Source organism: Chelmon rostratus, chromosome 5, assembly GCF_017976325.1.
Source record: "Chelmon rostratus isolate fCheRos1 chromosome 5, fCheRos1.pri, whole genome shotgun sequence".
Classification (NCBI taxonomy): domain Eukaryota; kingdom Metazoa; phylum Chordata; class Actinopteri; order Chaetodontiformes; family Chaetodontidae; genus Chelmon; species Chelmon rostratus.
In genome coordinates this window covers 11,910,004-11,931,119 of record NC_055662.1, presented here as the reverse complement: position 1 = coordinate 11,931,119, position 21,116 = coordinate 11,910,004, and the positions used below count along the sequence as shown (strand labels likewise).

The 21,116-nt window shown below is 43.2% G+C and overlaps 1 protein-coding gene across 1 annotated transcript; it reads right to left on the bottom strand.

The window, feature by feature from the left end:
- Positions 1-1,684: 1,684 nt before the first annotated feature.
- Positions 1,685-20,397, bottom strand: castor1 (cytosolic arginine sensor for mTORC1 subunit 1). Its single transcript, XM_041937908.1, has 9 exons — positions 20,119-20,397; positions 14,168-14,238; positions 10,642-10,835; positions 9,922-10,057; positions 7,522-7,645; positions 6,991-7,107; positions 6,736-6,818; positions 6,133-6,227; positions 1,685-2,758 (listed from the first exon to the last, which is right to left on the bottom strand). The coding sequence occupies exons 1-9, from the start codon at positions 20,229-20,231 to the stop codon at positions 2,687-2,689; spliced, it is 1,005 nt and encodes a 334-aa protein (XP_041793842.1). The 5' UTR covers positions 20,232-20,397; the 3' UTR covers positions 1,685-2,686.
- Between the last annotated feature and the right edge of the window lie 719 nt (positions 20,398-21,116).

Sequence of the window (21,116 nt, the reverse complement as noted above, 5' to 3'; positions counted from 1 at the left end):
CACTTAATCTAAAGTAAACTGCATGAATAGATACATCAAATAACACAGTCATTATGACGTTTTCTTATTAAATATTATAAATATATTTACCATAGTGGCTCAGAGGTCCACTGAGTTTACAGCCCATAGTGACCGTAGTTAGAAATTCAGGTAATGCTCAGCGGTTCTTCATAAACAAACCACGTAAAAACAGCAAGGTGTAACTTTGCAGAAATACTTTTCACTGGTAAACTGCTCTTTATATACAGCATTTGATGAGCTCTGTCATCCACACCCACCCACATTGACACACACACACAGCAAGGACAAAGTTCCATGATGACATTTTTTTGTCATGACAGGGTGCTGTTTGTCCAAAATACAGACAGACGGAAGGCGCTAGCTTTACAGCACAGCAGTTAAATTATCGACAAATTAAACCATACATCACTTCACTGCCTACGTTTTATCTTTCTGGCATCTGAGACGGATGACAGAAACCTCAGTAAAATCAACACCCTGTTTTGAGTAATTGAATGATGATTTTTCTCTCTAATTCAGTGGTCGTGAATTAGAGGAAGCCATGAGGTTATTTATGGGATGATAAAGAATCAAAAATTATTAGCCAGTCTGCAAAAGGAAAATCGCTCACACTGTCCATGAATATATAGAAATAAAAGGGGTCATTAGCAGGCGTTGCTTTAGGTCACAACACAAGTCAGAAAAGTTGACAAGTCTCAAAGGATTGTTGAAAAAGTGATTCTGAAGTAATTTTTTTTCTCTTAGTCACTTTGCACATTTGACCATTGCCTCACATCAGGTGATCTTAAATGCCTGTTTGATATCATCAGTTACGTCGTCACTCCTGTGTCAGCCACACTTTTTATTTCCTCCTCCCAACCACGATTATAACAAGTTCCACTCATTCATAGAAGAGGTGTCACGGCCAAGTCATCCCCTACAACCCCCACCTGTAGTATTTCCTGCCAGTTAGAGGTGACAGCCATGTTGAGTTCTTCTTCGGTTTCTCTCCAACAGTCAGTGTCATGATGGCGAGTGTGAAATCATCCTTTAGTCTCTCTCTTCTGGTATCTCTGCAATTTCGACCCATGTAAACTTGAGTTTTGTTTGCCTTGTACGTGCTTCCCCTTCAACCGATCACTTACTTTAAAAGTGCATCTCATTTCTACGCAGACGATATTCAGTTATACATTTCATTTCAGCCTCAGAGCATGAACAAAGTGATGGTTTTTAAATAACTGTTAAATAATTTCATCGAAGCCATGACATCCATATACTAGTTTCGGTGGTAGTGGTTGAGATTTTCTTTCATCTTCAGTTAGGCCCAACATCACAGCTGCCTTATTTGCTAGGATTGAGAAACCAGACTCAAAACCAAAGGTGATGACACTTTTGAGGTGGTGGCTCCAGGACTTCCTTTTAAAGCAGACCAACCACTACGGGGAAGTTGCCAGAAAGTCATCATTATCCTAACATCTCACTTGTTCCATTCCTGTTAAAACCATAAATAACATCCTAACTTCATATACGTGGTTGAGTCATGAATGATGACTGACGGGCAGATCACGTCTCAAAATCTCCCATGAGGCAGTCGATATTTGTTAGAACATGAGAACACGAGCCTGCATTCATGCCTCAGAGCTGAACTGGCTCACATCAAGCAGTCAAGCACGAGCACTTATTTTCAATAATCTTTATTGAATGAAGCAGCACAAAAATTACAAATGTTTACCGAATACTTTTACTTCAAATAGTACAAAATGTAGTTGTACCAAAGGAAATATCTAAGTGATATTAGCTAAATTTAAAAGTTAGCTGTGCAAATAACAAAAGAATAAGACATAGTGTTATTGACCTTGGGTAATACTATGGTTAAGAAATGCTGACCTGTTAAAGAAGAAACTCACCAAGCCTACGGCCCTGCTTGGCAGCCTTTGTAGTAGTTTTAATATACAAGTACAACTTGCACATTTTTCTCAAATCACAACGAGTAAGCCCTGTCGTCAAAAAAAAAGAAATTCTCAGTTGCGTGAAGATTATTGTAAGAGCAACATTCTCACGCCCGCTTTACATTTCAAGCTTCACGCTTTCAGATTCGCAAGGAGGACGACTGCAACTCTTGCGAATGGCCTACAACAAAAACAAAACAAACAAACAAACAAACAACAAAAACGGTTGTTTAGACACATGGCGTTATGATCGAAACGCTACTGGAAGACTAAGTTGCGTGTTTATAGCACTGGTGAAACGTATGTGAGCGTGGTCTGCTGTATACATCCAAAAACAGACCATACCCCTCAAGACTGGAGCGAAAGAGAGTCTATCATACATGTTCCTATATGACTCTGACTTTGTGATTGTGAATGTGTGTGTGTGTGTGTGTGTTCAGGAGTGAGTGTGCATTTTGATGTGCATGTGTGCGCTTGTGGGCCTCCTGGGACTCAGTGCATCCTGCCGTTAGATAGGTAAGACAGGAGGCCCCACGGACAAACTGTGTGCACACCATAGAGAAGCGCTTCTGGTGGTCATGGCAAGTTCGTAGTAGTTAATACTGCTGGCGCTGCAGTGCTAGTCTAGGCACAGGGTCAGCATCCTTTGCTGGTGCCTGCCACCCCTGGCCACTGGAACTGGACAGTGGGGCGGCACACTGAGCCAGGATGGTCCAGCTCAGACAGGACTCCACAAATCAACTAGTGGCTGGTTCTTTCCTCTGATGCTGGAGCATGTCTGTCACACTCACTATGTCCTCCTCAGGGACCTAGGAAACAGTGGAGGAAGCAGTATTAGTTTTTTTTTTTTTTTTTTTTGCCACACGGGGGCAGCAGAACAGGCTCCAAACACAACACTGACATACTATCACTTTATAAAGTTGATAAGGCGAACGTGTCAGCAAACAGCTGCCTATTTACACATCCAGCCGACATGGAGCACCATTAGTCTTCATTTGGAGATGTGCTTCTGGCCATTTTGAAGTACCGTAATAGAAAAGGTTAATGGAAAAGGCAAATTTCAAAAAAACCTTCTCAGTTTTTGTTTGCACGTCAGAAGAACAACAAGAAGAAGTAGTTTCCCATTGCATTAGAACCACTGCACTTCTTTGTTGTTGTGTCCAGACAGCATGAAACATGACCAATACAACCTGACATGAAAGAATAATTACTAAATAATAAGTTGCACAACTGAGACCAAGTACTGAAGAGCTGGTTTTGTTTCTTCATCTTCTTGGTGGCTTACTGACTGGTTTTGTTTCCAATTTGCAACCTCTACTTGCTCTACTACCTCCGCTTTGCATAGCCTAGTTTATTTCTTCCAAACCAGTAAACGCACAGAAACGTGCCTCACTTGCTTTTCTTTTACTTTTTCCCGACATTGCGAAAAGTCCACTTCAAATTTGCTCAACAATTAGATGGAAGCCCGGCTACAGACTTGCTGTACATCCCTGATGACAATCCAGTAAACATGTCCTACCACTCAGGCTTTGATCAGGACGAACAGCTATGTAGAAGTGGGTGTTGTCTGCATAGCAATGAAAATCTCTCCATTCTATTGAACGTAATTCCATCCTGTGTATCTCTCTCATACAGCAGTTTCCATGAATTCATTGGCGACAAGTGGAATTTCCCCTAGACTTCAATCAAGATAAAGAAGATTCTGACTAATTCACTGGAATATGAGCCAGACAGTGACCTCCCATCATCCCATATGCACATGTTCTTTCACATGTTCTAGTGACGTATCTTTGTTCTGTTCCATGTCAGGACTTCCGTTACTGCGACTACTCAAGAGCTTTCTAAATGACTTCCGTCCTATTCATTCTTCCTCTTATCCATCAACACCAACTACAGAGCTGACGATTTGAAGAATCCAGATTTTCTAATCTGAGAGTTGCATTTTAAAATTCTTGCAGTGTTTGACGGTTAAGTTTCATGATGCAATCATCTCACAAGCTTTAACCGGACATTTTTCTCGACAGTTTCTGATGACATTAAATAGGTCTGAATTGAACTATTGCTACTGATTAAGAGGACCTAATGTATATGTACAACCCCAATTCCAAAAAAGTCGAGACGCAGTGTAGAACAAAAACAGAATGCAATCATTTGCAGATGAACTGTTTATACAATCATGTGTTCACAAAGTGGTGAACCTCGCTCCATCCTCGCTTGTGAACAACTGAGCCTTTCGAGGATGCTCCTTTCATACCCAATCATGATAGTATCATCTGTTACCAATCAACCTTGCTTGAAACATGCTGCTGGCATCACATACAGAATAAGCAGATATTTACATTTGGAATCTGGGTTGTATGTGTTTCAACATACAAACAGCTAAAGCTAAGGCAATGCAGCTTGGGAGTAAGACAGTTAACAGAAGCTCACAAGCAGAAGAGTGTGAGGTGTCACTGCTAGTTTCATTTTTATCAATGGAATTTGCTATTATTAGGCCGCTGTGTGGTTGACACCAATCCCACTCTGGTTTACAAGGTTCTGGTAAGTGTAGAATTACATATCAATGACTTCCTATGACTAAGTCGCTTTACGGTTGAGCTCAATGATATAGTAGATTCCATAATGCAGCTATGAAAGTGAGTTAAACACTCATTTCAGAAACATTCCTGAGGTAGGAGTGTAAAAATTAATACATGTAGAATACCCAACAGGGTTCACCTTTGTTCACTCCTCTGTTTGTTCGTCTTCAGTCAGTATTTGGTGACTAGGCCGATAAAGCAGCCCAGCTATTTGGGCTGCATGAGTACTTCGCATGGTGATGCAAAGAGGAGTGAGAGCAGAAAGACAGCAGCGATAGGAGACGCATGACGTAGTTCATCACCAGTGAACTGAAGGGTTTTATAGTTCACTCTGTTTGTGTTTTCCCCAATTTGTTTTGAGGAACCCACAAATGTAAAGTGTTAGGGTGTAGTGACTAAAAAGTCACTCAGTCAACAGCAACAGTCAGAGAGTCAAGATGAAACCAATACACACAAATCACAAAACAGTCATACACAACCCAGGTGTGATCATTTGAAGAGATGAAAGCCTTCTACACTCTTAATTGGCAGCGGAAGGACGCTTGTATACAATGCATCCATCACAGTGATACAAGAGGGAAATTTGGCTTTGCTGATTCACACGGTGGCAAACATTCTGCGATAAGCTTCTGGGTAATGACAAACAAATGACCCAGATAAACTTTTCTTGGTAATTGTCATGGCAGGAGTTGCTGACTAAGTTGGCAGACAGACGCAGATGCATTCAACACAACTGTGTGGTATATAGGAAAACACACCTCAAAGACACTGTTTAATATGGATATTCCAACAGCATCGGCATCTTATATTAGCATCCATGTGTACGTAGCGAACAATGCTATCTGACCACTTAGCTTTGGTGCCTAAACCTAAGCGAAAAGTCATCCAAGGCTTAAAAAAAAGTCAGCACTGATTTTTGGTTTCACATGAGACTCGAATCCTGGTCCCATTCATCCACCCCCAACTTCTCCCTATGTGGATTTTGTCGCTCTGTATACTACATCACCTGGTGGCAACAGCCGGGCTGCAAATACACACTCCGTTATTTCAACTGTTTCTTGCTGGAAAAGATGTTCACATTGGGCTACGTGTTAAAAACTCTCAACAAACTGATGGTTTTCCAAATTTGTCTGGTCAAAGTCAGACTCCAAACAGGCATGATTTAGGCAGAAAGTCAAAATGAGACCAAATGATAAACTGATTGAGGAACAAATGCATATCTAAATTATAGGGTTTTAAAAATCATACAGGTGCAAAATGATTCGATTAATTTCAACTGCATATAATTTCTGCTCTGAAGTTCATAAACATACTTGGATCAGTAGGAACACCCTCAAACTGATCTGGAATCACTCTTCATCAATCTTAAGCATTCTTCAGGATTGAACTTCACAGGAGTGCTTTTTGATGTGAAATACTGTACGCTTGATTGTTGCCTGTCTATATCTCCCACACTCACAAAAAGGAACCAAACCTGAAACCTTTAAAACAGCAGCCCTAAAAGTACTCATTATTTGAGTCACAAATGCATTGGGTTTCAAGTTTCGACTTCGATGGCAACAAGGGTGGAGGCGTAAATAAAGGCAGAATGGTGTTGGACTCACCAGAGCATGGTCGAAGCTGAAGGTGCTTATGTAATAGGCCGAGATGTCGCTGTCAGCCAGCGGCTGAGATATCTGGGCCACTATACCACACTCATCTACAAGCCACAGAGAGAGCGGGGGAGAAATACACTGAAAACATTTTTTTTTAAATCATCTCTATCGAGATTAAAGCTAAAAAAAAACCCAGTAAAGATAAATACAGCTGCAATTACTGTACACGTTGGAAAAACAATATTTTAGGTGTATTTTTCAGACCCACAGAGTATTTCATATAATTTCACACAGCATGTCTGTCACATGTTACACTCAAGTGTTTTAAAGATGTTGCTTTAAAGCTTTTTTTAAGTTTTTATAGGAACGGAGAGATCGTTAGCTTGCTATGTCTGACTGACAGGCATGCAGACTTTCTTTAGATTTTTAACATATTCGGTCAGAGTCAGATCATCTGCATACGATTTACGCCATCTGTCAGACACTAAAACCACCTGATTAATCCCAGCAGTTCCAGAAGCAGGTGGGACTGTATCATATGCCTGACGCGGTCTGAACTGTCTATAGAGTGAATGACAAAATTGTGAGGTATTCAAAAGGCAGTGGCCTTACCAAAGCCCAGAGGTTGTCCTCCTATACGAACCATTCTCCAAAGCTCCCCGGAGGAGCTGGTGAAGAGAAGATCAGCAGGAAACCTGCAGCACAAAGATCAAACACTGATTTCTACCAAGCGATACACACGAGTTGTTGTAAGAAGACCTAAAATTGTTGTGTGTTTATTTTCTCATGCCATTCCTGCATTTTAATTGTGCATCATAATGGCGTCAAGGGTGGGTTGGGTCAGTGTGAGAAATCAAGAATCCTTACAGTCTCTGGGCCTCTGTGTCCATCACCAGCGAGATGTAGCGATCGATGAGGGAGAAGGAGAAGAACTTGATGCAGTCCAAGTCCTGGCTGGGAGACGGCTGTGCATCCTCTTTAGGACTAGAGGGGAGGAGGAGCCGCGTTCAGTGAGTCAAAGGCAGTCAGCAGCATTGATTTTAAGGAGGCAATTTATATTATAATAATACATGAAGTCACAAAAAATATTACTGATTCTAAAAGGAGAAAAAAAGGAAAAGCAAGAGGCAAACAAAAGCCTTGTTTGGAATATCGTCTGCACAATAATCCTCCATTTTTTAAAACATATATATTTTTATAGACAAATGGTCAGTCTAAAACTAAAGTTTCCATTAAACTGATGTGAAATAATTATCTGTGTGGCCTATCTGCTATGTTTAAAACGTTATTATTTATCATTATTATAAGGCAGTGAGCTGGTGTCTTAGTTTGAATCATGTGCTGCCACCTTGTGTTGCAGAGAGGTATTACAGTGGCATGAGCCAGGGAGCGTCTCACCTGTTGGAATAAAAGAGGACGTCAATGAGCGTGGTAGCGATGGACGGCAGTGTGTCCGGGTCTAGAGACATGACACAGAACTGGTTCTGGGGGATCAGCACCGGGTGAACTGTAGGCTGGATGGCTGAAACAGTGTGGACAGTGTTAGTCTGTAGTCTGCAATAGAGGTACTGTGTGTTCTTTAACATGACATCTGTCTTATATTTTTCTATTGAATAAAATACCTTTTGAGACATTTCAACATATGTATTTTTACTATAACATACATACTTTTTAGTGCATGTGAAGATCCCCCGGTCCCTGATGTAAACTGTATTTCTGTCTCAAATGCATGTACACTGTGTTCACTCATTTACTGATGATAGAAAAAGTAACAATCTCTCTACCCGTTATCGGAGCAAATCAACTTACACTTTTTCTAGTTTTACAAAGCTTTAGCGAAGAACATTTTGAGTTTGAATTTGATTACAAGCCCAAACACAGCTGAAAAATGTTGAATAAAAAGAAAAAAAAAACATGCTGATTCTTGGGCAGGAATGTCTTCCTCTGGTTTGTAAGAGGATTTGTGGATCCATAATTGCCATGTGAGTCACACAACACTGAATCTAAAAATATGTGAATCATCTCTGTGTTCAGATTTGACGCAGTCAGAATGAATGAATGCATGAAGGTGGTGCGAAGGATTTTAAAGTACCTTCATTTCCTGAATGAATTCAACTGCTGAGGAGGTCGATCAGTGGGCCAAATTAATGGTCAGAACGACAGTAACTAACACCTGCGTGCACACGTCTCTTGCACCTCATGCAGTGTCTTTGCGTGTCATCCTCCAACACCCCTTCAACTCCTGCGCCCCACCCCGGGGAGGCTTAAAAACCTCCATCTAGATGATTAAGTCTATTCTGTGCCTTAAAGTTGAACCCATGTTCAATCATTTGAGAGACCACAGTAGAAAAGGAGTTATTGAGAAACTGAATCGCCTAACTCTCTTTCAATGCCTGCCAAGTTTTCTCAACTTTATCTTTATCTTCTCCTTCAGTCTTGCAGATGAAAGTAGAGAAATGAGAGCTGCAATTAGGTCACCACTGTGCCCACAGTGTGTCAGTGCTGTTTGCATTTTGCAAAACAAAACAGCATAGCTGGTGGGTGAAAAGTTTTCAGACTAGTCTGAGTAGAGTTCACACAGAAAAAAAAAAAACCTCTGTTATTATTAGATGTTGACACAAAGCCCCGACATCCTCGAGATGCAAAGATGTGAGACGTTGGACACGTTTTTTCAGCATGTTCCGCCCTGAACGTACAGCATGTCCTGTACTTACAGTGATGTAAAAACAACTTCCTGTAAAGGACGCAGTCGTTCTAAGAGGTTCAAGCGTTCCTTTATGTTTGCATTGTTTCATGTCATATACTGTGATGTTTGTTCAAGTCAAACATGGCTTTGTTCAGCACAACAGGTGTCCCTGAACGGCAGGTACCTCTTGCTCTAAATACATATTTAATTTCATTCTTCATCGTAGCACACAGGGTTTAAATCATGACCGAAACAGAACTACTGACAAGCACTACTGTTTCTTTGATATATTAATCTTTTCAGTTGAAGTATTTTTATTTTTTTTTTACCCTCAGGGCCATTTCTAAAAAACAAAACAAAAATAAAAACCTTGTTATTTTGAGGAGATTTTTAAGCTCTATTTTTTTCTCCTAAAGGTGTTTCCACGAATAAATAAGAGCTTTTGAAATAATTATTTTCACGAATAAATAAGAGCTTTTGAAATAAGAGCATTGTCCACAGGACAATGCAGCAAAACCCGATGCCTATTTGACACACACATGTAGAGTTGCATTTTTTCAGGAGAAACACACGCTTATAATTTCAAATTGGCGTATGCACAGTGTGTTGTTTCTTGAGTGGCTACGCTGACTTCAGTGGCTGCAGTAGAGCCTTGAGCAACTTCTGCAGAAAAGTGATTCATGCTCTTTGTCCAAACATGACACCAACATGTATAACTGCCACAGTGTTTAAAGTACAGTGCACTGCACAGTGTGTACTCTACTGTACGCATGACAGCTTTTTAAGACTTGTATTTTTAAGAGCTGCTTTTACACTTTTAGTTCATTAAGTTCCAATATAAGTCTTCTGCAGAAACAACATTTAAGCCATGAAGCCGCACTTCCACACGAATTACCCCTTCAATCCCAGAGAAAAAGCAGTGATGAATGGTTCACTCGCATGTCTGTTTTGTGACCTGCGACTGTGTTCAAGATCGCCTCCTCTGTATGTGACAGTCTTTACACTTTGCACAAAGAACCTGAAGGTGGTGCTAGGGGATCTTAACTTTTAACTAAGCTCGATCCATACCTGAGGGATACATGGTGCATACTAAACAGGACCGTGACCTCTACCTTCTTTGCCGTTCTTCTGGAGGCCGTTGGAAACATCCAGACGATGCACGGGGACAGACTCTCCTCCCACCTCCTTGTAGATATTGAACTCCTCCTCCAGAGTGCTGATGACTACCGACAGGTCTTTCTCTCTCACCTACGCAGCATTGATGTGGAACATACATATAGACGGTTTTAGAGCAAACTCCTCCACCAACACTCTGTTTATGTATATATAGTCTACAATGAGTTCACTTGCGGTATTTCAGTATACTTGGTGTCGTTTCAGGGCTCCACACTGACTCACTTTCAGGGGCTATTTGAGCTCACCCAGCATGTCGAACATTGATATACTTGCTGACACGAACGTCTGTCAAGGTGTCATCTATTTTTGCACACTTAACACTTTCACATGTAATACATCAACTAACTTTTCACTGCCCTCAGCTCTGTCGGGAATTAATTCTTCCTTTGCTGCCAAACTGGTGAGTGGACAAAATGCGGACGCTGCGGCTCCTTTTGTCTGGCAGAGCTCAGGAGGTGAAAGGCTTTGCTGCGAGATTAGAGGTGTGGAGTTCTTATAGATTTAGGGAGTTTGAAAAATTGCTCCAGACATCTCTAAATTATACAACAGTGAACAGCGTCGGGTGCCTCTTTCATTTTAACAAGACAGTTGTGAGCGCTGGAGTGGAATAAAGTGGAGCTGGGAAAGTAAAAAAGACTAAAGCAGATGGGACTCACCAGGATAAAGTCGGTCTGATAAGTGGAGAGCATGAAGACGGAGACATGCTGCTGGGCCAGAGGGGCGATGACCGACTTGGCGATCTTGGTCACTCCAACAGCCTGTGAGCTGCTGGAGGCGTTGCCATTGGAGACCACGTTGAGCGGCAGCCAGATGGAGCTCTCTACCTTGAGATGCTCTGAGGGCCGGAGCTCTGAGTGCGGTCAAGAGCAGAAAAGTTGGCCAGTGAGTCAGCGGGCATACACACAGTATGCATGACTTTATGCTAATGTGTCACAGAGAACACACTCAGTTAGCTGTGATCTGGTCATTTGCGGGGCAAAAAACAAAAAAATGACTGTTTCAACAGAATTTCAGTGACTGCATTTCAAGGTGCAACAGGTCCCACGTACTTATTAAAAGACGGTGATTTAGATGCTGTTTAAAGGGGAACTCTGACCCATCTTTGCACATAAAGGTCAGTTAATATGTGATAGAGGGAACGACTCAACCCACAACAACAGCTGCATAATGAATTCTGTAGCTCTGGAGGGGTTCTGAGAAAAGGCTTAAGATGTCAAATATTTCACAGAACACGTGCATTATAAACTAGGTTCATGGAAGGTCTGATGATAAATGCTACTGGGTTGCATTATGGGAAATGTTGGATGCAATTCAAATGACCACATGGGTGGTTAACTCCCTTACTTTACAAAAGAAGAACTGTTCTTAATATACTCACTTATATTTAATAAACAACCACTTTTGCAAAAAAATAAATAAAATGGTGGAACCGCCGTAATAATAAGAAAACAAATAGATGTTCCCATTAGGCAGAGCTGATTCTGCAGGTGCAAAACTTCCCAAACTGTGTGAGTGACGGAGCATGTTGAGCACATCTGAACTTGGTTAACAAAGGAGGAAGGCAAAATGCTTCAAAAGATTAATGGAAAAGGACTTTGAAATCACCAATGCAAACACTGCCGGGACCAAACTTTGCATTATATGTGAGCGTTCAAAGCAAAACAAGACAACAGTGCTCCACAGCAGCCAAATCAGCAGCGGCATGAAGGTGTGAACTGTGAGGCAGCTTGAAGTAACAACTTCCTCTTGTTTGCAGCTCAGTATTAACATACACACACTTCCTGCCCCTCACCACCTGTCACCCAAAACGCCCCTACTATTTAAACCTCACAGCGACACGGGTAAAACGTATGCCCAGGAGAGGCCATCAGCGCCTACGCCACCACAACATACTTTGCTGTAGAGTGTGACCTGACACCAACAAATTAATGCACTCAGCAGCCCGGCTCCTAGTGGTGTTAAAGAAGGGTCAGAGTTCAAACGGGGTCACCCCTCAGGCCTAGCTGGAACGACCCGAGTCTCTGGGCCAACATGGAATAGCAGGATATTTCACTCTTTGTCCCAAAACAAGACCCGAGTGGAAGCTGGAAGCTACATGGGAAACAGGTGTCTAACCAGGAAGTAAACAAGGAGCTGAAAGAAAGGGATAGTGGGGTGAAGACTTCCAGAGATGTGCACTCCAGCCTTTTATGAGTGGCACTTAAAAAGGGGTCTAAACGCTACATAAAGCTTTTTAACTCTTCATACACAGAGCACAGTGCATACACTTTGCATACAGAGCAAAGAACCTATGAACGCTGAGGAGGAGAGAAGGCTTTCTTTGCACGTTGGAGATTTGTCTCTATTCAAAGCCTCAGAGGAGGCACAAAACTTTCTAGCTATGGTCTCGTCACCATTCGGCTAACTAAAACTATTACCAAATGGCATCTTCCTCCTGCAGTGAAGACTCCTCATCTTTTACGTTACTCCCCTTCAAAAGAGCCACTGTTCTGGTTGCCATAATTTGTCACAGACAGCCCCTTGTGGCTTCGCTGCACCAGCTTTCACCTCCTAAAATAGGCCCTCAGTCAGAAGGAGAGCAAAGGAGACGGGCAGAGAAACAGAGCACCTGGAGGCGATGAATGCCTTTAACAGCTACATCTGTGCAAGAGGGCCTGACAAAAATGGCTGGCTGACTGAAAGTTACACTGCTCACTGCGTCCCAGGAGTGTAGTCAGACTGAAGGTTACACTCCAGAGGCAAAACATGGATATAGGGCTAAACTAAGAAATAACATTTTATTTTAATTCAGTTATCTTTTGATTGATCTAACAATTGTTCAGAGCATAAAATGTATTACAAAAAAATAATAAAAGCCCAACGTGGTGCCTTAAAAAGTCCAAATTGCTTCAACTGTCTTGCTTACCTTTAGAAAACATGAACATTTTAAATTCAAAACTATTTCAAAAGGAAATTATAGCTGAAATTTGAGACGTTCCGATCTAAAAATGTTTGCTAAAGTTATTGATCACCCATCAAGTCCATCTCCAGCACACCCACAAAGCCCACCAAGAAATTCCTATCTGTGAGAAATCTGGCTGCACTGTTCGGGTTAAAATGCACTCAAGTCCTGACAAATTGCTTAATTAGAGTTAATAAAGTTTTTCTGTGAAGCTGCACTGGACCTTTGTCAGTCAGGCTGCACGCAGATAAACTCTCACATCCACCGACCAAATCTAACCTCAATTTTTGAGGGCAGCTCAAAAACTTGGAACTCTACTTCATTTAAGCTGACAAGACTAATTTTTGCATGGACTTTGGTTCTCGGGCTGCTTTATTTTCCTCCAGTGAACGGTTGCATGCACCCTGTTCTACCTCATGAGGTCTGTGAAGGGAACAAAGAAGGAAGGAAGTAACGTTAGACTGGTAAAACAACAAGTCTCATGCTGCAACCAAATTCAAGACTTCATACTAGTTACTATCCGTGCTAAATTCAGACTGAGAGTGACTCACAGCTGATAAATATAAAAAAAAAAGAGAGTAGACAATGGTGAGATATTTAAGAAAATTAAAAATGAAGTAGAAAAAACAAGAATTTTAGGAGAAATATTTTACGATTTCAATAAAGCTGGCAAACTCAAATATTTAAAAAAAAAAAAAAAAAAAACTCAACAAATGCAACAGAACAGGATTTCCAAGCTCAAGAATATCCTACATACATAGTGCAAATCCATAGCATCTTTCTGAGACCTGCCCTGTCTGGTAAATGCATACAGTATGTCTGTAAAACTCCACACCCCCTGTTTGTGATGCCCACACGGTGATGGCGGCGCTGATGTCACCGGGGGCTTGAGAACGCTCCTCCAGAGCCACAGAAGAAATTATACAACAGCTTTCACCGGCTGAAAAGTTCACCCCTAGACTAGAAAGCTGACCTTGATGTGTAAATAAGTAGTTCCCCTTTAAGTTTCCAAATTTCAAACTGGCAGTAGCTTCCCTAAATCGTTGTTTGGATGACGTTAACCAGTGCATGTCTTGATGTTAAGCTAGGGCACACTCATATTCCAGCTGCCAAAAACTCGATTACAAAGACAAGTGCAGAGTGTGTAGTTCATGCTATATATATCGGTCGAAATAGCGGAAGGACAAACCCCTGTCTGGTGAAAGCGATGAAAGATGTGTGTGCGCCCCAGGGTGACTTACCTTTGAATCCTTCCTCGTCAAGGACGACCGTGTAGTTCTCCGGCGTCTCTGTCAGACTAAAAAACTTGCACCTGAAACGAGAGAAGGAGCACAGATGGAGAGAGGCGTGCAGTTGGAAGTTGAGAAAACATGAAAGGCAGAAGATAAAGAGGAGAGAGGAAGGAGAGAGGGAGGGATGGAACAGCGTTATTCGTATGTTAGAATTGGGGGTTCGCCGAAATTCAAGCAGGTTTCAGGACAGGCTGTCAGTCCATTAGAGCGAGCCCAGGCTGAGCGTCACACCAGCATCCCTCCTTTGTCTACAACGAACAGCAAACTGGGGCACTGCTTCAGCTACCAACTGCTAGGTTCAAGGAAAGGCCGGGCAACACCGCTCCAAATGTGATGATATGCAAGTTTCAGAATTCACAGGAGTGTATGTACGCATCGGCTGTGAAAGTCAAGTGTATACAAGTGTATGCTGAAACACCTCTTCGCCAGCACCACTCAGGTCTGCATTTTGCAGGCCTTCAACCATCCACAGTCTTCTACCTCCCTCTAAAAAAAGAGCTGCTTTGGTTAAATATTTGAAAAGGCAATGCCATTTTGCCACCTGATACAGCCCACTGAGGTTAAATATTTACAGAGAAAAGACAGGAAAAAAAAGATCAGCTGGCATCATGCTGTTGCTATTTGGGATCTCAGAACATCTAAATTCCTTGACTTGCCATTTATCATACTTTCTGTCTCCAGTATTTGCATCTTCATCAGGCTTGGAGCCAGAAGTATTTGCTTTCAAAGGCTGCTGCTCGGTCTGGCCACAGTGCTCAGTTCTATTGAATGCTGCCTTTGTGAAAACAAATACAGCAATAAGTAAAGATCCATGGGATGTGATACAGGTTGAGGAAACATACACATCTTCCTGCCTTACATTAGCTTTTGAGGCCAGTATACTTCAACATCAACTATCTGGATGGGATAAATTCCTCTTGTTTTGAGTCCAAACAAATATATTTGGTATGTGTAACAGCAAATCATGGAGACTGGGACAGAACTGAATCATCAGGTGAGCCGCAGGCAGGCAGAACTGATTATTGGGTAACTCGGGACTTGTTCATTTGGACATCAATTGCGACTTTGACATCACTAACCGGCGGGCAATCTTCACCGGCCAGCCCAGACTGCAGGCTTTCACTGTGAGCTTTCAGCACACTCTCAGCTCAAACTCCTCAGGGCTGTTTAGGAAAAATTTCCAAGGGAAGTTAAAAGGATGAGGAGTTTTGCACAATTTCAAGATAAAAATCAAAATACACAGAGATTAAACTTTGTGCAACCCCGATTCAAAACACACGGGGATGCTGTGTGAGACAAACAAAACAGAATGTGATCATTTGCCGACATACACTCAATAAAAACGCCACAAAGACAATACATATTCATTGATTTTTGTAAATATTCGCTTATTCTGAATTTGATGCAGCAACAAGTTTGGACAGGGGAAACTTAAGAGTGGGAAAGTTGCGGAAGGCTCAAAAAGTTATTAGGCTTTTTCACTGTCGGTGAAGATGATATGAGCAGTTTCTGCTCGGATGACCTCTCTTTGCGGTCTTTAAGTCCCCACAAAGGAAGCGCTACATATTCCTGTTTTCTTAAAACGTCTCATCGGAGATACACCTTCCTCTTCCTCTGCTTATCAGTCAGCTGAGGCTATTACAGCGCAGGCCTGAGAGAGACCGGCAAACTCCTGACTCAGCAAAAAGTAATCCCTGCCATGAGATGGGACAATCACCCCACAGAGAGACAAAGAGACAGAGAGCGCACACTGTAACACTAACTGTCAGCTGTGCCGGCGAGCTGAGCCAGCCCATTGTGTTATAATACCTCCCTCATTTCCTGTTGACCCTTCACCTTCCCCGACTCGCAGTTTCCTGCAGGTAGTCCATGCCAAGCGTCTATCCTGCAAGCGAGAATGATCCGGCGTGGAGCTTTATCACATGTGCTGTGCTTTCGGGGGAAGAGAACGGAGGCTACACCTGCAAGGCAAACAAGACTCCACGATGCATTGGTCGTGTGTTGTCAGGCCACCAGAGGGAAATCCATCTGTGCTTGTTTGGCTTCCTGTTTGTGAAGCACAGATGAGGCCGATAAGGTGCCTCACCTAAGCTTCGTTACAGCATACTGACAAACACTCTGGAAAATCCATTCGCCTGACGGTGTGTTTAATAAGTAAGATATTGTCATGCATCACTTAGTAGAATAAATGCATTTCTGCCTGTACACTACATCTTCCCTTACATCCACATCAACACATAAACGGAAAAGCAGACAAGCAGAGGACAGATTGAGCCAAAAGCGAGCACAGGATGCAAAGGTCGGGCTATGCTCAAACAGAACTAGTTTGTACGACGTGTTGTCCGACCCTGGTGTCAATCAAATGTGTTCATAGTTGCCCTGAACAGCCACACACGGAGGCAGAATGAAAAGCCCTCCATCGCAGAGAGGAGGGAGACATGGTGTCATTCAAACATGGAGATAACGGCGAGTCTCTCCTGGAACATACTGATAGCGTTGCTCTTGGCTGTTTACGTGAAAAGTGACACAAAATACTGTGTCAAGAACAGGGGGGGGCAGAGAGAGAAGTTCAAACCCCGGTTCCTTCCTCCCTCCACAGAACTGGCCAATCACTGTGCGAGATGCGTTGTGAGCTGCCGCACCGTCGGTTTTGAAGAGAAAGGGTCGGACACAGCCCGTTGATGTCGGAGGCCATGGCCATCCAACAAACACTTCTGAAGAAGCACAGTTGCAGCTGCTCAACCCCAAACCATTTTTCATACACACGTCTTAAACTAAAAAGGCATGTTTAGCTTTAACGTGCAGGTTTAGGTTTTAGCTGCTTTTCTCAGTTTTATATCACTGTAATTTGAATATTCTGCTTGGTTTTGGACTCTTGGCTGATTTGGGCCGTGTGAACATCTTTGGACGTTTCACAGACTCGATGATTAATCGGCTAATCAAACATGTTTGCACAGCACTCTGCACCAGCGCCACATCGCCTGCGATCACTGGTGGCGATGGGCTTGAAAAACAAACTCCTTCTATCGAGGCATGAGGTAACATGAAAAGGAGGAGACGGAAAATCACTGAAAGAGATGAGGAAGCAACAGGTAGCGAGGGAGCGGCCTAGTGGGGAAGATGAAAACCAAGTACACAAGAGTCTGGACTTTGATCCTGCTGCACAAACCAACGGGTGGTAGCAGCGGCGAGGGAGCGAGGGCTGGTGGTGGTGCACTTTCTGCAACTGATGCTCCAGCTGAGAAAACATGATAAGAGCAGAGCAAGCTGATGTTGCTGAAGTGCGAGGAGTCGGCCTCGAGCTATCGCAGCCCCATCGCCAGAGAGCGACCAAAGCTGTCTGCTACCATCGCAGCTTCCTACAAACAGATCTATAGCGTTCTCACAGGCTCCTCTTTTTTTCAGAACAATGGGGTGGGGTGGTGGTGGTGGGTTGGGGGGGGGCAGCCTTGTGTAAACAAGGGGAGTGAGAGCCCCAACCATGACAGATCACTGAAGCAGACAAGTGGAAAACTCCCCACTGGGTTTCTGGCTCAGCTGAGGCACTGTTCCAAACCATGCTCTCGTTAGTGAGCCGCCAAAGAGAAGAAAGGAGGACTGTGGGGAGCCTGCAGGGCTGCATCCACAGTACAGTGAGGCCGATATGTTGTGCTGATACTGGTCTTTGCTTATTACCACGCCCATAAACTCCAAACAAAACAGGAACAATAGAACACTACAAGCTACCTGCTTGCACGCCCGCGGTTCATATTTATTCAGAGGTTCATTCACATCCTTCTGTGTTTTCATGCATACAGTTTTTGCAAAAGTGCACGAGGATGCACATGCACACACACATTCCCACTCTCATTCTTAAGCCTATAAACTTTTGAGGCCATTTCACTTTCCTTATATCTTCACCCTCTCAATGACACAAAGTCTCAACAACTATAAACACAGCTGACCTTCACAGATGAACAGTGTCACTGACAGAAGGCAAGCTGTGCCTCATCAAACATGGGCTTTTCATTCCAGACAAGACAGCCTCGATTCATCCTCTGCAGCACCACAGGTGTCTTAATGCCTCAGCTGTGTTGGACGACGCTGGAGGAAATCTACCTTCTCACATTTTGGGATAAGCCTGGTTCCTAGAAGTGACTACCTCCTTAAAATTCTGCTCACTTTGCGCACATTCTCTGGGAGTTGTTCTCTAATGAATAGCAGGGGCCTGAAAGAGGGAGACGTCCAAAGCCAACCGAGGCAATCAGGCTTGTTTTTGCTCCTCGATTGTTTTGGGTTTCCATGAACTCGGTCTTGTCCACCACTCCCCAATCTGCATTGTGTGTAGTTTGACCAGAGGAAGAAAAAGAAAACGACAAAAAAAAACCTGCACCAGAAAAGGAACAGGAAAAACAAGTCAAAATACATCCACACCACAGTGTGATGTCATAACTCCAAAGCATGCGCAACAAAACACTGAAAATCAGGCTCGCTAATCCAAGGAAGTGTGGCCTGCATGCATTTTCTGGATCATTCAGGGCTCGGCCTGGTTTGCTTTGTTTGCCAGGCGCTGGATTCTTCACAGTCTGTTCACATGAACATGTCGGCTTACACTTTTGAAATAAGACCCTGACTGTGAGTCTGGATGCAGTTCTTCATCATTTACAGTTACTCATCACAAACCTGTTGGGCTGTACCTCAGAAACACTGATGCAACAGCAGTACATCTGTGTATTACTCACACTCCGTGACTAGGTATTTACTCAATAGAGTAGTTCATAGGGTGTTAATTCATCATGACACAGTGTGCCTGGCATGGACATGTCCAAACATACTCTATTGGCCAATACTCTGTGGCAAATGAGTGCTGGTGGACACAGCAAGCCCTGAATGAATGTTTAGTGTTTGACAGACAAATATGCAAGACTTCAATCTCATTATACTATCCCGCTTGACGAGTAATGGACAAATATTTTGCAAAATCACGACCTGTTCACGCAGACATGGGCTCATCCTGCTGCCCAGTAAACTGATTATTAAAGGGATGTTCTGTTGCTGATACTCATAGGATGCTTACGATGCGCAAATCCTTGAGGACAGTGTGGTATCTATACTTCAGACGACACAGAGCACAAAGGCGATCAGAGGAGGAAAATCTTCCCTGACATTTGCTTACAACTTGTAACTTGACATGAGGGCAGTAGCCGAGCCACTGCCCGGCCTGTATCATAGGCAGCTCGAAGACAGATGCTGAGCTCTTCTTCTAACCATGCATATGTGGGGCAGACAGCAATAAACAATTACATAACAATGAGAGGATATCCAGGGATTAACTGAAAACTGGTACTAACGCCAACATGAGATCCAAACTTGCAAACTGGATGGTGTTTTTGGGTAAAGGGGGTCAAGGGTTGAGTTTGTGGTGGAGATACAAGGTCCCACAAAAATACAATGGAGGTGCACTGCGTGCTTTTTAAGATGTTTGGTAAACGCTGGCCCTATGTTCAGGAGAGGCAGCATGCATTAAAGGCATTCATGGGTGCATTTTGCAGGACTACAAAAATAAATGCGTGTTAATGTGTGACAATGCACGTGTTGAATAAGCTGCTGCAGATGTTTGTGCAAATACACCATCGAATGCAATCATATCTCCATTTCACCAATACATGCATAAATAATTGTTTATTTTGGCTGATGTGCACTTTTGCAAACGTTAACTATCGGCCATAAACTGTTGTTAATTACCTACAGCTACATGCACTGCAGTGTGCCATTCACGGAGGCAGAGCAGGACATGCACAGGCAAACACCCCAATAATGGCTCGGCCACCCAGTGAATGAACGGGGGCACGTACTGGACGGATTACCAGGCTCGCAAAGGGGAACACAAACACCTGAGCCCGACCGATGCGTCTTCTTACCGTGTCCTATTCCGGAGAAATATCAGTTTAATCAGGGGGTGTGTGAAATTCACCAGCCCGTTCTTGGATATGCTGGTGACCCGTAGCCTGTGGTCCAGAATGTGCAAGTCCATACTGACGGCGGCGAGCGGTTCAGTCTCCTGCGTGGTCGCATGCGGCGGAGAAAACGCCTTCCTAGCGGAGCGATAGCATTCAAATGTTAAACGCAGGCCTGGATGATGAGCATTAGCGACGGACGCAGCCTCCACGTCCCGCTGCGTTCAACTCCCAAATCGAAAAACATCCGACGCAATCCGACTCCAGCCCCGCTGAACTACTGTATATTCAAATGCCAGGGACCGCCCCACCAACGACACGCCCCCTCCTCTTAAAGCTACAGGCACGCATTTCAATCGTCTCCCGTCACGTGGAGGAGTGGTCGCGCGTGAAGGTGCGAGCAGAAACTCAATATCCGGTTCAGCAGTTTTTGGCCTCACAATTAAAGCACGGGAAGCCCAAAGGTATGCAGACACCTGTGTCTCTATGCAAAGATGTCATTGCTTTGATGCTTTTATGGTTTAAAAATACTGTATTATGAAATTACTGAGTATTTCACAAAAAATAAAAGGTTAGAAAAAAGTCAGAAAAATACATTTCTATGCACTACAAACCAGGCCTTATTGCCCAACATCAGTGGCCAACCTTACTTGTGTTTCTGTGGCTAAAAGAGATCAAATCCCTGTAGCCAGGTTCTAAAAACCTGGTGAAAAACCCCAGAGGAGCAGAGGTTGGTAGCAGCAAATTACTGGCCATGGTTTTGGAATGAGGTGTTCATCATATCGGTGTGATGTTCAGCTGTCTACATACTTTTGGCCAAGTCGCTGTACAGGACAGGCAAAGTTGGAATAATAGCTGATGTTGTATATCCTGATTAAGGTAAGAGGTGATGGACTCAGACGTGCCCGCCACCTCCCCAAACACAACAGTCAAATGAATAAATAATTCAGATTGATTCCCTT

Excerpts from the sequence above, each read along its gene's own strand:
- castor1 (XM_041937908.1), bottom strand. The coding sequence starts at position 20,231 with ATGGACTTGCACATTCTGGACCACAGGCTACGGGTCACCAGCATATCC. Across the intron at positions 7,646-9,921 it reads CCAGAAGAACGGCAAAGAAG|CCATCCAGCCTACAGTTCAC; the intron begins GTAGAGGTCACG and ends ACACTGTTTCAG. Across the intron at positions 2,759-6,132 it reads TCAGCTTCGACCATGCTCTG|GTCCCTGAGGAGGACATAGT; the intron begins GTGAGTCCAACA and ends ACTGTTTCCTAG.